Source organism: Prionailurus viverrinus, chromosome A3 (genome assembly GCF_022837055.1).
Source record: "Prionailurus viverrinus isolate Anna chromosome A3, UM_Priviv_1.0, whole genome shotgun sequence".
Lineage (NCBI taxonomy): Eukaryota > Metazoa > Chordata > Mammalia > Carnivora > Felidae > Prionailurus > Prionailurus viverrinus.
The window spans coordinates 26,105,719-26,122,737 of record NC_062563.1 but is presented as its reverse complement, the minus strand read 5'-3'; the positions used below and the strand labels follow the sequence as shown (position 1 = coordinate 26,122,737).

Genomic DNA, 17,019 nt, shown 5'->3' with positions numbered 1-17,019 from the left:
CACTCCAGCAGACTTGGAGCTCCCTAAATGAGAATCACCTTGGGGGCCGCCTGCTGCGGCTCAGTCGGTTGAACGTCCAACTCTTGATTTCGGCTCAGGTCATGATCTCACAGTTCAGTTCATGAGATTGGGCCCGCATCAGGCTCCATGCTGATAGCATAGAGCCTGCTTGGGATTCTCCCCTTCCGTCTCTCTCTGCCCCTCCCTCACTTGCGCATTCTCTCTCTCTCTCAAACTTTAAAACATAAATGAATATATAAAAACTAAAAAAAAAAAAAAGAGAGAGAGAGAATCACCTCATTTAGATTGCAGCATGTGGGGAGAGGGAGAAGGCCCGAGATGTGGGGCCAGCTCTGTGAGCCCTGGCATAGGGCTCTGGGCAACAGTGTTACCTGCTGTGTCTGTGTTCTGTGTCAAGTTCATCCCACTGAACTCACCAGGACACGGTAAGGCTGGAATGAGCATTTGGATGGAAAAGTTTTGAGACATACAGGAGTGGCAAACCAACTCGAGGTGTCCTCTGGGGTTTTTGCTGGTCTGGCAAGGTGGGGAGCTGGTGATGTGGACCTCGGTTTTCTCTCCTACCAGATCACTGGACCAACGTTTCCGCACGGAAGCTCCTAAATGAAAAGTCCCCTTTGTATAGAAGTTACTGGCTGAAAGTAAGTCATCGCTTTCCTCGGCCCGTTACCATGGTGATTATCTGTACCCACGAGCCACTCAAAAGTGGATTCGCCCGCTGGGTTCAGTCTTAAGCCTTGAGGCTTGGTCACTGGGAGGACGAAGGCAGCTGTCGGGTCCTGCAGCTCTCTGTGCAGAGAACGTAGGTGTCCCCGGGGGTGGCTCGTCTCTCTCACCACCTCCAGTGCTCAAGTCTGGTCCTGGCAGATACCGCCTCTCTCCTGGATGGCTGCAGTGGCTTCTAGCTGTTTCCACCTTCCTTTCTCCATGCAGTGCTTTACTCCATTCAGCAGCCAGAGGAATTATGAGCTAGAACCAGCCATGTCACTCCTTTGCTCAAAATCCCCCAGTAGGCGCCTAGGTTAAGCGTCCGACTTCAGCTCAGGTCATGATCTCACCGTTCCTGAGTTCGAGCCCCACGTCAGGCTCTGTGCTGACAGCTCAGAGACTGGAGCCTGCTTCAGATTCTGTGTCTCCCTCTCTCCCTGCCCCCTCCCCTGCTCGTGCTCTGTCCCTTTCTCTCTCTCTCTCAAAAATAAATAAGAAAACATTTAAAAAGTTTAAAAAAAAACATTAAAAAAATAATCCCCCATCGCTTCTCATCACGTTCAAACAGAATCTCAAGTGCTTACCATGACCATCAGGACACAAGGTGACCTGGCCCCTGCCTGCCCCCCATCTTGCTTTCTACCTTTCTTTTTCCCATTTACTCAGCTGCAGAGACACAGGCAATCCTGCTGTTCTCTGAACACGCCAAGCCTTTTCCCGCCTCAGGGCCTTGCCACGCTCTATCCCTCAGGCTGCTGGGTTCTCCCTTAGGTCCCTGTTTGCTCCTTTCTCTTCTCCCTTCAGTGCCCTAACCAGCCAGCCCGGAACAGCCCTGCTGCCTGCCTCTGCCCTTGGCCCTTCCCGCTGCAGCATTGATACGATTCTGACACCAACTGCAATGTGTTTTTCCCAAACCACCATGCAATTCTCAGACCTCAGCTGGGTGGCCTACAGTTCTCTACCTGGAGATGGCGTCAGACCCTACAGGTTAAGGGTCAGTCCCATGAGACCGTCCCCTACTTCAGAGGCCACTTACAAGCTCAGGTTGTCACCTGTGTTTCTGACCCGCTGGTTATAAATCAGAGCTTCCCTTCACTCTCTGGGTTTGATTAAATGGCTAGAGTGGCTCACGGGACTTGGAGAGACATTTTACTTACTAGAGCACCACTTTACTAGAAAAGGATACAACTTAGGAATAGCGAGATTGAAGAGATGCGGAGGGCAAGGTGTGGGGAACGGGGGCCTGGGGCTTCTCTGCCATCTCTGGGCACACGCCTCACCCCACACCTCCACATGTTCACCAGCCCAGAAGCTCTCTGAGCCCTGTCCTTTTGGGGTTTTTTTGGAGTTTAATCCCATAGGTATGATTGATCACATCATTGCCACTGTTTTTTTTTAAGCACTGACGACCAATTCATCCTCCAGCTCCTCTCCTCTCCCCAGGGGCCAGGGGGGTGGGGCTGAAAGTTCCAACCCTCCCATCTCCTGCTTGGTTTCCCTGGCAACCAGTCCCCATTCTCAAGGGCTTTCCAAAAGTCATCTCATTAATGTAAACTCAAGTGTGGTTGACACAGGTTTGTTATGAGTAGGAACACTTTCTTACCACTTAGGAAGTTCCGAGGGATTTAGGAGTTCTGTGCCAGAAATGGGCATGAAGACCAAATATATACTTCTTTTTTTAAAAATTTAGGGGTGCCTGGGTGGCTCAGTCGGTTGAGCGGCCGACTTCAGCTCAGGTCATGATCTCACGGCCCGTGAGTTCGAGCCCCGCGTTGGGCTCTGTGCTGACAGCTCAGAGCCTGGAGCCTGTTTCAGATTCTGTGTCTCCCTCTCTCTGACCCTCCCCCATTCATGCTCTGTCTCTGTCTCGAAAATAAATAAACGTTAAAAAAAATTTTTTTTTTAATTTATTTATTTTTGAGAGAGAGCGTGCAATTGAGGGGCAGAGAGAGGGAGAAAGAATCCCATGAGGTGCAGAGGGAGAGAGAGAGAGTGTGTGGAGCCAGAGCAGGGCTTGAGCTCACCCAATGCGGGGCTCAAACTCACGAACAGTGAGATCATGACTGTAGTCGGATGCTTAACCGACTGAGCCACCCAGATGCCCCCAAATACATATTTATTACAAATCACGGTATCACAGCTTACCACCTTCCAACTTTGTATTGTCCACCCATTCGTTTCTCATCCTGTTACCCTCTCGGGATTGACAGCTCCTAAGGACAGGCACTTGGCCTGTTGTCCTGTCTCCAGTGCTTAAAAGGGCTGGGCCTTAGTGGGCTCCCAGTACATTTGTTGAACAGATAAACAAACGAATGAATGAATGAATCTGACACTAGGGGCAGACTGAGTTGTGTGGTCCCAGGCTCCTAAATGCTTCTTTTCTGGCAGGTTGGATCCCTCAGGCCCTGGGACCCTATCAGGGAGAGTCACCCACAAATACTGTCTTTTCTGTCTTCTGTGGGAATCTCATCTTGGGCTTGGTTTTCTGTCCCAGTTGCTGAGTGTCCCACATTCTGTCTGGTGCCCTGGATTTGGCACCTTCGCCATGACAGATGCTCAGTGAGGCAGCATATGCGAAACCTAGCCCAGTGCCCACAGCCCCCTCCATGTTGTCCCGAAGAGGGAGGTCCCCAATGTGGAGGCCAAGCACAGGGCTGACCCGCAGAGCCAAAGCTAGAGAATTCTGAGCCTGTGCCATCAAGGCTGCCCCCTGGATTGTGGGTCTCAGCCTTTCGTTGCCTAACTTGCACCAGATAACATTCCCACGGGGAAGCATCCAAGGCTCCCTGTGGATAAGAGGGACTGAGGGCTTGGCTGACTCCAATCCGTTCTCTCTCCTGCGTGGGATGCGGTGACAGTGATGTCACATGGGCCTGACCTTGCCTGTCCTCTAACTTATAAATTTGGGTGCTTTTCACCTGTCTCACTGACCAAGTGATGCCACAGGACTAGGCTGGGATCCTGGGGCCATGTTGCTGTGTCAGAGCTGTGATCACTAGAGGGTATTAGACGTGGTGACTTCCTGGCCCTTCCAGCCCCTACCACTGCCACTCTCCTTCTAGGCTCTTCATCCCAACTGGTGCCAGCAGGTCAAGTTCATCCCCCAGCTGAACATGGTGGCCTCCTGCTCAGCCATTGAGAAGTCCTCTCTGGTGCTGACCTTATTGCCGTCCAAAGGTCTAGAGAGTCCCAAGTAAGGAGCATCTCTCTCCAGGCTGGGGCGGTGGGGCTGGGAGGGGATGGTGTGATGGTGCCTTGAGGGTCTAGCTTCGCCTCAGCCACATGTGGCCATCCCTGCTGAGAGTGAGCCCACCCCCAGGATGGTGGCATCCCGCGGATCTTGCTGGGTCTGAGGAAGCAGCGCGTGTCCTGTGGGCCAACAGTGGGGTATGGCGGTTAGTAGTTGGGCTCTACCGTGTATTATTTTTTAAATTAAGATGTAACTGCCATATGATATTATGTTAGTTTCGGGTGTACCACAGAATGATTTGGTATTTGTATATATCGGGAAACGATCACCACAATTAGCGCACAGTTACAATTGTTTTTCCCGCTACAAGAACTTTTATGGAGTCTGGTTTCACTGTCAGCAGCAAAAACGTAATAGGTTTCTTTTATCCACCAGTTTATACACAACACTCAGCGCAGAAGCTGGCACATAGTGTGAGCAGGTGGCAGGAAAATATTTTCTCAATGAAGGAGTGACTGTGAGTTGCTTTACCTCGTGCTCCTCACTCGGTGCCCCCGTCTGTAGAAGGCGGTGATGGCCCCACTCCTTTCCCTTAGTCTTAGTCTAAGTCTCGCGGCTTAGTGGAATGACTGCTGTTGGTGATATATGGTCATTGATTGGCAGCACTTTACCCTTTGGAGATGGTTCTAATCTAGTTCCTTTGTTCTAAGTTCCTCTACCCCAGAGTCAATTCTTTTCTTTTTTCTTTTCTTTCTTTTCTTTTTTCCTTCATTTTCCTTTCCTCTGTCCCTCCCTCCCTCTATTCCTTCCCTCCTCTATTCCCTCCCTTCCTTTTCTTTCTTTCTTTTTCTTTCTTTCTTTCTTTCTTTCTTTCTTTCTTTCTTTCTCTTTCTTTCTTTCTTTCTTTCTTTCTTTCTTTCTTTCTTTCTTTTTCTTTCTTTCTTTCTTTCTTTCTTTCTTTCTTTCTTTCTTTCTCTTTCTTTCTTTCTTTTTCCTTCCTTCCTTCCTTCCTTCCTTCCTTCCTTCTTTCACAATAGTGATTAGTCACACAAGTCTATGTACCTACGTGTCCCTGTAAAAAAGTAAAAACATTATAAATAAAGCTGCAATCCTACCCTTGCTCAGTCCTCACTGTCTCACTCTGCTCTCAAATGTCTCACCTCTATCATTTTCGTGTGTACTTCTCACTGTGCATTTCACAGTAGGTGTTTTTTTTTTTCCCTGAGGGTTTTTCCCCCCTCTTGCCTCTGCTGTTTTCCTCCTGCTGTACGTCTTTACTCCTTGGACCCTTCAGGTCTGTGACATTTTGCTCCTGGGCAGGTGGAACCATGAAGGGCAGCCCCGTCTCCCTGGGGGGAGTAGCAGGAGATTCAAGGCCTGTGTTGGGGGGAGCAGCTGGGTGAGGCACAGCAGGAAGGGGGAGGGCCATTTAGGCCCCATCTCTGTCCCTTCCTGTCCTGGTTGTTTGCCAGAGGGAAATTCAATCCTGGGATGGTAGGGCTAATTTAATCTGAACTCCTCATTCTATAGATTGGAAACTTGAGACTCAGGGGGAGGAAGTGTTTTGTCTTGGAGCAGACGTCTGAGCGGGGGACGTGTTCCAGGCCTCACTGTGTGTCCAGTGTCCCGTTAACCAGAGTACTCTGTGCACATCCCCACCCGAGCCCTGGAGCTAACAGCTGCTTGGGGGAGGGGGCCTCGGAGAAGGCTGATGTGGTGGGGAAGTTTCGGTCTTGGCTTCCGTGCTTGGAGTGGGGCAGTGTGGTGGGGTTCCACTTGGAGCTGTTTTCCAGCAGAGGCTCATCTTTGCTTTGATGGAAGTATTACCTCATGCCTGTGATATGTGTTTCATTCAGCTTCTTATTTTATTGGGTCTAAATGGCAGGTGGATATCACAGGATTACCTCCTCCTGGCCACGAAGGCCTCCGTGGTCTGTCCCTGCTGCCTCCCTAATCTCACCCCTTCTACCTTCCCACTCCAGCTACACGGGGACCCCTTGTGGTTCAGCCGTTCCCTGCCCCTGGCGCCTTTGAATTGCTTCTCTCTGCCTGGTATACTCTTGTTTTTTGTTGTTGTTGTTGTTGTTTTTAAGTTTATTTATTTTTGAGAGAGAGAGTGAATGGGGGAGGGGCAGAAAGAGAGGGAGAGAGAGAATCTCAAGCAGGCTCCACACTGTCAGCACGGAGCCCGATGTGGGGCTGGAACTCACCAACCGTGAGATCATGACCTGAACCGAAACCAAGAGTCAGACACTTAACTGACTGAGCCACCCAGGCGCCCCGCCCTTGTTTTTTGTTGTGTGTTGTTTTTGTTTTTTTAAACATTTCATTGCTAAAAATTCCAAACACACACCAAAGTAGAGAAAATAGTATAATGCTTTAATATCACTGGTACCTAGTCCAAGTTAATCTTCTCCCGTTTGTCTCAAACGTGTCTTTTTATAATTATTTGGAAAGAGATATAAACAAGTTTCTAGGTCTTGAGCACAGGAACGGTGAGGTCTGATGCAGACCGGCATCCTTTGGGCCACTCTGTTGCAAGTGAAGTGAGCAGGCGTGGAGATGGGGACTCCAGTGGCGACGCCATTGTAATAATTCAGCTACATATGGTGATGGCCTGGAATCGGGCGATGGAGAGGAGACAGAGAGATCTGAGATGTATTTGGGGGCAGGTTGGAGAATGTATTTATACACAAACCTGCCCCTGTGCTTCTGGTTGTCTGCATGCAGTACACATGTCAGCCAGCAGGTGGCACCATTGACTGCTTGCTTGTCTTGAGTTCCAGGCGAGGACCTCTTGGGGCGTGGCCTCCGCAGGTGGGGTCTGGCACTGTCACCCCAAACTCTGCCTCTAAGTCAATACTGCCCAAAGCAATCTACACATTCAATGCAATCCCAATCAAAATTGCACCAGCTTTCTTCTCGAAGCTAGAACAAGCAATCCTAAAATATGTATGGAACCACAAAAGACCCCAAATAGCCAAAGTAATATTGAAGAAGAAGACCAAAGCGGGAGGCATCACGATCCCAGACTTTAGCTTCTACTACGAATCTGTAATCATCAAGACAGCATGGTACTGGCACAAAAACAGACACACAGACCAGTGGAATAGAAGAGAGACTCCAGAATTGGACCCACAAACATATGACCAACTAATCTTTGACAAAGCAGGAAAGAATGTCCAATGGAAAAAAACCAGTCTCTTTAACAAATGGTGCTGGGAGAACTGGACAGCAACATGCAGAAGAATAAAACTAGACCACTTTCTTATACCATTCACAAAAATGGATAAAGGACCTGAATGTGAGACAGGAAACCATCAAAACCCTAGAGGAGAAAGCAGGAAAAAATCTCTCTGACCTCAGCTGCAGCAATTTCTTACTTGACGCATCCCCAAAGGCAAGGAAATTAAAAGCAAAAATGAACTATTGGGACCTCATGGAGATAAAAAGCTTCTGCACTGCAAAGGAAACAATCAACAAAACTAAAAGGCAACCGATGGACTGGGAAAAGATATTTGCAAATGACATATCAGACAAAGGGCTAGTATCCAAAATCTATAAAGAAGTCACCAAACTCCACACCCAAAAAACAAATAATCCGGTGAAGAAATGGGCAGAAGACATGAATAGATACTTCTCTAAAGAAGACATCCAGATGGCCAACAGGCACACGAAAAGATGCTCAACATCGCTCCTCATCAGAGAAATACAAATCAAAACCACACTCAGATATCACCTCACACCAGTCAGAGTGGCCAAAATGAACAAATCAGGAGACTATAGATGCTGGAAAGGATGTGGAGAAACGGGAACCCTCTTGCACTGTTGGTGAGAATGCAAACTGGTGCAGCCGCTCTGGAAAACAGTGTGGAGATTCCTCAAAAAATTAAAAATAGATCTACCCTATGACCCAGCAATAGCACTGCTAGGAATTTACCCAAGGGATACAGGAGTACTGATGCATAGGGGCACTTGTACCCCAATGTTTATAGCAGCACCTTCAACAATAGCCAAATTATGGAAAGAGCCTAAATGTCCATCAACTGAGGAATGGAGAAATTGTGGTTTATATACACAATGGAATACTACGTGGCAATGAGAAAGAATGAAATCTGGCCCTTTGTAGCAACGTGGATGGAACTGGAGAGTGTTATGCTAAGTGAAATAAGTCACACAGAGAAAGACAGGTACCATATGGTTTCACTCTTATGTGGATCCTGAGAAACTTAACAGAAGGCCATGGTGGAGGGGAAGAAAAAAAAAGAGAGGGAGGGAGGCAAACCATAAGAGACTCTTAAAAACTGAGGGTTGATGGGGGGGTGGGAGGGTGGGGAGGGTGAGGGGTGGGCATTGAGGAGGGCACCTGTTGGGATGAGCACTGGGTGTTGTATGGAAACCAATTTGACAGTAAATTTCATATTAAAAAAAAAATTAACTGTTTTCTAATTCGAAAAAAACAGAAAAAGCCTCAGCTTCCGAGGCAGTGTGGGCCTGAGAGGTTGGCTCCCTGGCAGCCAGCCTGAGCTGAGTTCTTGAGGTGCTTGCAGCCAGCAGTGAATCTGAGTGGAAGAGCCCTGGTGGAGCCCGAGGGAGCAGGTAGCCGAGCGTGTAGACCGGCCCACAGCGTCTTCCCTGCATCCCCTCTGAGCTTCCAGTCCCTTCTCTGCCCAGCAGCCATCTGCAGACTGGTCTCCTTCGCCTCACCTATCAAAGCCACCTGTTTACTTCCCTGCAGGACTTACCATGATTTGTGAATGTCCATCTCCCTGGCTCTGTTCATTTATTTGCTCCTGCTGTTTCTCTCTGGAAGGAAAGCTCCATGAAGGCAGGGGCATCACATCTATGTCCCCGGTAGTCCTGGAAGGGCACAGGAGCCAGCAAATCTTTGTTGCACCAGTGAGTGAGTCAGCCTGAAATAATTTCTAGTGACCGTTCTTCCAGAAGGTTTCTCTGTGTGTATATGCACACAGGGAGATGTATCTGGTTTGACGACAAATGAAATATGTTTATTTGTTATGTTCCTCTTGGAGTTTCAATGTTTCGAGGAATCCTTCTGGCAGTAGAAAGGAGAGCAGGTTTGGAGGGGGAGCAGGACTAGAGGTCAAGAGACGCGCTGGGAGGCTGCACAGAAATGAAGGAGGCCTGAACTAAGCAAAGGCCGGGGCGATGGTGGGATGTGGGCCAGGAGGGTTTAGGGCCCAGCTGGGTGATGGGAATGCTGGAGAGGGAGCCTGCAGGATGACCCCCAGGCAACCGGGTTAGAGCCCTGGGGAGTGGCAAAGGAACCAGTTGAGGGGCAGGTTCAAGGAGGGCGTGCTGTGTTACGGGGCTGGTGTACCGTTCGATGGGGGCCTCTGAGTTGAGTTCATTAGAAGGGAGAGTTTGAGTAGAAGGAGCTGGCAGAGTGGGATGGATGGGCAAGAGGGAATAGCAGATGCAAAGTACTCTGGGGCCTGGTCTTCCTGAAACTCTTGCCTGCCTCATCCTGGCCCTCCCGAGCCCCATCCAGCCCTGCTGCCCTCTTCCTTTCCTGCCACACTCACCCTGGGTCTGAATCCTGATGCCCCCACCTTGCCAGCCTTGTGGCCTTAGGCAAACTCCTTACTTTCTGCTTTCTGTGTCCTCATGACACGGTACAGGGCTGACGACGCTTTCTAGGATTATGTGAGGGGTGCGGGTGATACACGAAACAGGAACCAGCACAGAGCAGGTAGGGGCACAGCTCTCAGTAGCTTTCTTCCCTTCCCTCGGCCCTTGGAATCTCCTCCTCCTCCTCCTCCTCCTCCTCCTCTTCCTTCTTCTCCTTCTTTTTCTTTTCTTTTCTTTTCTTTTCTTTTCTTTTCTTTCTTTCTTTCTTTCTTTCTTTCTTTCTTTCTTTCCTTCTTTCTTTCTTTCTTTTTAGTGTTTATTTATTTTTGAGAGAGAGAGAGAGAGAGAGAGAGAGAGAGAGAGAGAGAGAGAGAGACACTATGGGTGGGTGAGGGGCAGAGAGAGAATGAGACACAGAATCCGAAGCAGGCTCCAGGCTCCACACTGTCAGCACAGAGCCCGACGCGGGGCTCGAACTCGTGAACCGTGAGATCGTGACCTGAGCCGAAATCAAGAGTCGGATGCTTAACCAACTGAGCCCTCCCCAGGTGCCCCATGGAATCCCCTTCTTTTTAAAAATTTTTATCACGGGTTGGGGGAACACCTGTCTCAGTACGGTTGGAGCGAGGATCACGTTAGGTTTGCCCTTGGAACGAGGCAGATGTGTCCCAGCACTGAGTTGTTGCTCGTGCCCTGGGGTTGCTTCCCCTACAGGTGAGGGGTGGGCGCCTCCTCCACGAGACCCGCGGCAGCCGCTCTGGCTACAGTGCTCAGCCCAGACTTGGCTGCAGGGTGAGCCCTGGACAGGGTCTCTGAGGCTGCTCCTGCCCTTCGTGGAAGAGGTGATGACTCTCCCTGGCCTCCCTGCGGCCCTGCCTCCAGCTCCCCTCCACCCCAGCCTCAGAGACTCCCCGGGGCCCTGGCTCCCAGCCTGCAGCCTTCCCCCTTTGCTGTTGTAGGTTTTCAGTGCTGAACTTAAGAAAAGGGATTCTTTGCTTTGATTACTGCCCAGACAAGAACTTGGTGGGTAAGTAATCTTCACGGCACATGAAGCCGCTGGCCTGGAGGAACTGGAGTGAGGCTGCTGGGGGCGTGGGACTATCAGAGCTGAGGAGGAGGGCTTGCAGGGCCCGGGTTCCTCTCATGCTGCTCTGGTCCCCACTTGTGGGCACCTGGGGTGGGGTGGTGACTCAGTTTTTGCTTGGCACGATGGGGCAGCAGGGGGGCGGACTGTCACGACCACCCCCTCTCCCCCCCATCTGCTGCACCTGCCTGGGGTCCAAGGCATGGTCCCAGGAGAAGTTCTCAGCGTAGGACCCCAGTGGTTAACACCCATTTTTTGACCCCAGTGACTGGCGGCTATGACCCCCTCATCCGCCTGTGGAACCCCTTCTTCTCAAAAAGGCCCATGTGGCTGATGAAGGGGCATCAGACCTCCGTGACGCACATCCTCATGAACAGCAAGAACAGCAGCATCCTCTTCAGCATCTCCAAGGACAAGGTGCTGTCCTCGTGGAGCATGGCTCTTACACCCGCTGGTCCCTGTTCCCCGGCAAGGATGCTGGCCCAGGGATGCTGATCTAGCTCGGTCAGCTGGGGCCCAGGGGAATGGTGTGACCTCCCTGCCTGTGGCTGCACACCTAGGCTAGGGCGTAGAAGGAGAGGCCCCAGGTGGAATCATCAAGAAGGGGCCATGGGTCTCGAGAGCCCCCGCCAGAGGCCTGCGCCCGCTCTGAGCAGTCCACCAGAGCTGGGTTCCCGTGTGGCCCAGCCTGGCTTCTTACTCTGTGGTCCTGGGCCAGGCCCTTCCCTTTTCTGAGCCTCCGTCCCCTCATCCACAGGATGGGTTGTTGGGAATGAGAGGAGAAGAGCTGGTGGTAAAGCCACGGTGTCATGTCTGGCGCATAGTAGGTGTGTGATACGTGGGAGCCATTCCCTCGCCCTCCCTCTGCCCCCGGACCCAGACTCACACCTCAGCTCTCCTAGTGACCCCTTCTTGGCTTCCCTGGCTCTCAGGGCCTGACTGGAACTTCTCCAGTGCCTGGGGCTCCCTCGCTCAGGGCCTGTCCCTTTGCTGCCCCGCATCGATTGGTTCAGAGTACCCCCCATCTGCTGGGCTGCCGGGTGTTCTGGTCAGTGTGGGGATGAAGGCCAACGGCTCCAGGTGCCCTCCATCCGGGCACAAGTTTGTGTCTTCTGGGACTCAGGAGACTGAGAATTGGCGGGACCCTTGGGTCAGCCAGGCCACCCTCCCTAACACGGCCCACACTGGCTGTTGTCTGGCATCCTCCCGGCAGCCCCCAGAACCGGGTGTCATGGCCTATGCTGAAGGATCCGAGGCTGCAGGGGCAGGCGGCAGGGGCGGGCGGGCCCCAGTCCTCACAGTAGTGATGGGCAGAGCCAGGATATGGACTGGAGTCCGGTCGGTCCCAGTCCCTGCCCTTCCCTACTTACTGCTGGTGTCTCCAAGCAATGTGTGTCCCGGAGGGACTTCGTGGGGCCTCTCTAGGGACAGCTCCTCCACTTGCGATGAACTCGACGGGCTGCCCTGGAGACAGGTGGGCTCTTTCGGCAACTACGTTGGTAGCCACTGTGTGTCCTGCCTGGCGTTAGCCGAGGTCGGCTGGAGTGGAGACTGTGAGGGTCTGCAGGGGCACGTGCCGTCTCTCTTGGTCTTCATCCTCAGCCGTTGAGGGGAGGTCATGGGGGGAAGAAGCCTCGGGGCGGGGGGGGGGGGTTGCCCCAACTTTCTCATCTGAGCATAAGAACGGCAACTCTGTTACGCGGTCGGGATCTGTGCAGCGGGCGCATACGGGAAGTGCTTACACTGCGTGCAGCTGGCCCTGCTCACATCCCAGGCCTCAGGGGCCGGCCGTGTCCCCCAGGGCCCACTCTCGGCCTCTGCCTGCTTCCCACCCCCCAGAATATCCGCGTGTGGGACATGCAAGACTACATATGCCTTCAGTCCTTTTGTGGGAAGCTCTTTGCCCTGGGCAACTGCCCCATCAGCAGCGCCTACTTCCACGAGAACGAAGACAGCCTCGTCTGCACGACCTACTCAGTGAGTGCTGCACGGGGAGGGAGGCCAGGGGCAGAGACTACGTTAATCAGACACCGCCCATCCCTCAAGGAACCTAGGCTGTAGAAGAGCAGAGAATGTCCGCAGAAAATGCTCTGTGTGGTGATGGAGATTTATGCCCGGTACTTCTTGGAGCATAGAGAAAGGGTCCTTAGCCTAGCCTGAGGCAGGGCATAGTCAGGGAAGGCTCCCCGGAGGAGGAGACACCAGATTGATGCTTTTTGCTTCCTACAAGTTATGAGGGACGTTGGGACTCCCACAGAGTAGGGGTGAGAGGTATCGGCAGGCATGCTGAGGAACAGGAGGCCTTGCTGGGCTCAGGCCTGCGCACAGTCAGGATGTCTTAATGTTGCAATTTATTGGAAGTGTTCCCCTGGGGCCAGTCACTGAGGGCAGAACCCAGTGCCCAGTTGCCTGCCCCTCTCCTCACCTGCAGATTGGGATCCTAAAAGGGTACTTGGAGACCAAGGGGCCTGGGAAAGCAGGGGAGAAGACCTCGACTTACAGCACACCCCTGTGCGCCATCCTCTACAGTAAGATTTTTAAGCAGGTGAGCGGGCTGCGGCCGGCCATCTCTTGGGCTGGCAGGAGTGCCGGGTGATGCTGGGCAGGACCCAGACCTCCCGCCATGCCCGGAAAGCGGTCAGCACAGCGGTAGGGTGGGGTGGAATTCATAGCATTGATGGTGGCGTGGGACAGCTGCTTGGGGGTAAGAAGCAACCCCGAAGAGGGGTCGGCGGCCTGAGGGGGGCAGGGGCTCTACCACTTGGTCAGTGGATCACCTCATTCCTCCCAGCCTGCGAGCCCCTGGCCACTGCTGCAGGTCAGCTCTGGACGCGCCGCCTCTGTACGCGGAGTATGAGGTGGAACACTAGGTGTGGGCTGCTCTGCGAGGTTCCCCAGGGGGGTGCTGTTCCTGGGTGTCATTATCCAAGAAAGCCCAGTCCAGGGAAGGGAAGTCCAGGGAAGTCTAGCACCCTCATCCCGAGTAGAGATCTCTGGGTGGAGCAGAACAACTGGGCATATGGTTTTTGAGGGGTGGGGACAGAAAGGGCTCCCAGGCCCTCTTCCCACTTCCACTGGGACCCCTTTTCTGGCCTGGGCTCTGAGCAGGACAGGCTGTATCTGCTGCAGAGATAGCCTTTGGCTGCACAAGGCCATCGTTCACCTCTCTGCACTTCTCTCTCAGGCTGGTTCCCGGCACCACCATCCCGCACAGCTTAGGGCCCTTCGATGCCTTCAAACAGTTAAAAAAAAAAATCCCCAGTTTTTCTAGATTGTTCTCAGCAGGAGGATTGGTCTGAAACAGGCTCACCTGCTACTGTTGCATTGAAGTGGAGTGACTATCCTTTGTTCTCAGCATTTTCTTTCTTAGGGAGCAATTAGTGTGTTTCCTGTTGTTTTCTCCCCCCACCATTAATGATGCTTCAGTAAACATCTTTTCTTACTTAGAGATTATTTTCTCTGGATAGATTCTGAGTTAAAGGGGATTTCACCAATGTGGTTCCTTCTAAAAGAGTTGTGCCAGTTTGCACTGGCCTGTGCTCCAGAGCAGAGGAAGGCCTGTTTTCAAGAGGGGCTTATCCAGCAGCAGGAACGCTTTGAATGCCTGTCTTCTCAGTGCATAGCGGGGAAGTGGGGGGCTGGGCTGGCCCCAGCCATGACACGGGGAGGCCACCCTTGAGAGTGGGGACACTCTGTTCTCCAGGAGCCCCAGCCGTGTGCTCCCCCACAGGTGGTGAGCGGCTGCCTGAGCAGCTTGGTGACAGTGTGGGAGATCACGACGGGCAGGAGGATGATGGAGTTCTGTGTGACTGGGGACCAGCACGTGGAGCTGACCACCATGTGCCTGGATGAATCAGAGCGGCGCCTGCTTACGGGTTTGTGCGACGGCACCATAAAGATGTGGAACTATGCCGTTGGCGAATGCCTGCTGACCTTCCCCAACCCGGACCAGCTGGAGGTCGGTCTGGTGTGTCAGCGGTGCCCGGGGGGTGCCTTGTGAGAAGCAAAGCTCACCTCTCATGACCCTGGGGGCGCACTATCTTTTTATGCCTCTTTTTAAGGCTGTGCGTATAGACTGCCTGGCTTCTTGCCTTCCTGAGCCTTTGTGTTCTTGCCTGTAAGGTGAAGGTAGGGAACAGTGCCTGTCCTTAATAAGGATTCTTCGAGGGCTGGCTACCCTTGTTCTTTTAATTTGTTGGCACTCCTCACCCCAGGTATGAGAGCTTTGGATGGCATTTCCAACAGTGGGGCCCGGTGAGCCCCATGCTCACTCCTGTCTGGGAAATGCCGGGTCAAAGGGACGGGGTTATAAAGACAGTCTGTGGGTGTGGCATGGAGCAAAGCCAGCAGTCTCACTTTGGGACTTGAGCCCACTACTAACTCTTACGAAAGTCCTTGAACCAACTCAGAAAGAGCATTTGGCCAAGTAGCCAGGGATCTGAGTACTGGTGCAGATCCTATCAGTTATTTGACCTTCCCAGTTATCCCCCTGTTGAATGGCCATGGATCCCTACCCTGTCTACCTCCTCCGAGTCTATCAAGTGAAATCATGTGATGTGAGAGCGCTCTGAAAAACGTACGGTGGTATCCCTAGAGAACTCTTATCATCGTGGAGAGGGTTGACTTCTTGCTCGGTATGATTAAGAAGACATCTGGGGCCCAGGGCCATTTTCTCTGAGGCACCTTAGGGCTCTGTTTTCTTTTATCGTCAACAGGTTAGCGGGATTGTCCACATGAACAAGGTGTTCTACGTGACAGGATGGAGTAAGAGAATCACTTGTTTCACGTGAGTGGCAAGGGTGTGTGTGGGGAGCTAAGGGCGGCTGACGGTTCTCTCTGCTTCGGGTGGGTTCCCCTATTCCTAGCTTCACTCGCTTTGGAAGTCAAGCAAGAAATTCATGGTGGGTAATGTCCCTTGCTTCATTTGCTCATCCATCCGTTTGTCCACCGTTCCTTGAGTATAACATGTCCTAGGCTTTGTGCTACATGCTGGGGGTGGGTATAAGCAAGAATGTGTCCCCATCTTCCCAGAGGGAGGCAGATGCTAACCAAATAACTTCATTTATAATGGTAAAGTCTGTTGAGTGCTGTGGGCAGGAAGAAGTACTGGTTTGGTTTTTTTTAATACTTATTTTTGAGAGAGAGAAAGGCAGAGTGAGTAGGGGAGGGGCAGAGAGAGGAGAACAGAGGTTCTGAAGCGGGCTCCTTGCTGACAGCACAGAGCCTGATGTGGGGCTTGAACTCACAAACCGCGAGATCGTGAGCCGAGCTGAAGTTGGACGCTTAACCAACTGAGCCACCCAGGCACCCCAAAAGTATAGGTTTCTATGGGAAGGGAAGGGAAATCGGATTTAGTCTCAGGGGCAGTCAGGAAATGCTCATCTGAAGCTGTTGTGGGTGGAGTGGGATCTTCTCAATGAAGCAGCAAGGGACTTGGGGTGGGAGGAACATTCCAGGCAGAGGGAACAGAATGTGCAAGTCCTCTTCCTCTTCAGAGGGCCTTTCCAGGGCCATGGCTTCCCTGCTTTAATCCTTACTCAGCTGTCTGAATGGGACGAATCTGTAAGATTAGTTGATGTCAAGCCCCTAGGACAGGGCCTTTGTAGTAGACACATGGTAGGTGCTTAGTGAATGAGGTCAGCGGGGCAGAGCTTCCACCTGAGTGTCCTCTTCTGAGTCGCCTCCCGGAATCTAAAGGCCTCGGTGATCCCCCGACCCGGTGCGGCACTAAGGCCGAGCGCTCTGTCCTCCCGCCTCTGGCCCTGTGTACAGGCTCCACGAGACCAAGCCGATGCTTCGGTGCCACCACTGGCAGAACTTCCACAAGGAAGATGTCCTGAGCATGGCCAAGTACCAGAACCAGTTCCTCGGGACCTCCTCTTACAACGGGGACGTCGTCCTCTGGAACGCCAACCTGTTCAAGCCCATCCTCAATTTCAACGCCTCTAAGAGCCCCTTGCCTTTGCTGCCCAAGAAGGTATGGTCAACAGGGGGCACCCCCCACTCTCTCTCAGCGGTGGGCCAGAGTCAGCTGTAGGGCCCGGGGGGTAGGAAGGACCCCCAGGAAAGAGAAGGGATGGGATGACTTCTTTCGGAGGAGGTTGGGAGCTGGGTAAGTGGGTGCTAGTTTCTATAATTATCCTCATTTGACAGACAAGGAAAGTGAGGCACAGAGAGGTTAAGCATCTTGCCTGAGGTTGCACAGCCAAGAAGGGATAGGTCTGGACCCAGGTAGTCTGACTGCAGAGCCTGTGGACTGCTGGTCCTGTTCTGTCTAGTAGATGACTCTCTTCTTGAAGGCGGCTCACATCTTACCCATCACTGTTACGCATTACCACTCTGGGCTCACCGGGCTCATGGTAGGGACTTAGGAAACCCACACCATCTCAGAATTACCCTATCTTTGCAGATTAAAGCTACAAGG

The 17,019-nt window shown here is 52.3% G+C and overlaps 1 protein-coding gene across 6 annotated transcripts in view; it reads left to right on the top strand.

Moving 5' to 3' along the window:
* The window catches only part of EFCAB8 (EF-hand calcium binding domain 8), a 70,176-nt gene that overhangs the window by 26,496 nt on the left and 26,661 nt on the right, over positions 1-17,019 (top strand). For 5 of the 6 annotated variants that reach the window (XM_047852318.1, XM_047852317.1, XM_047852316.1 and 2 more), the window contains exons 10-18: positions 589-662; positions 3,792-3,922; positions 10,471-10,538; positions 10,861-11,012; positions 12,435-12,572; positions 13,027-13,140; positions 14,326-14,553; positions 15,311-15,381; positions 16,368-16,572. In XM_047852318.1, coding sequence (XP_047708274.1) covers positions 589-662; positions 3,792-3,922; positions 10,471-10,538; positions 10,861-11,012; positions 12,435-12,572; positions 13,027-13,140; positions 14,326-14,553; positions 15,311-15,381; positions 16,368-16,572 — 1,181 coding nt within the window. The remainder of the gene's footprint in view (positions 1-588; positions 663-3,791; positions 3,923-10,470; positions 10,539-10,860; positions 11,013-12,434; positions 12,573-13,026; positions 13,141-14,325; positions 14,554-15,310; positions 15,382-16,367; positions 16,573-17,019) is intronic. The other variant, XM_047852320.1, reaches the window with a different exon arrangement.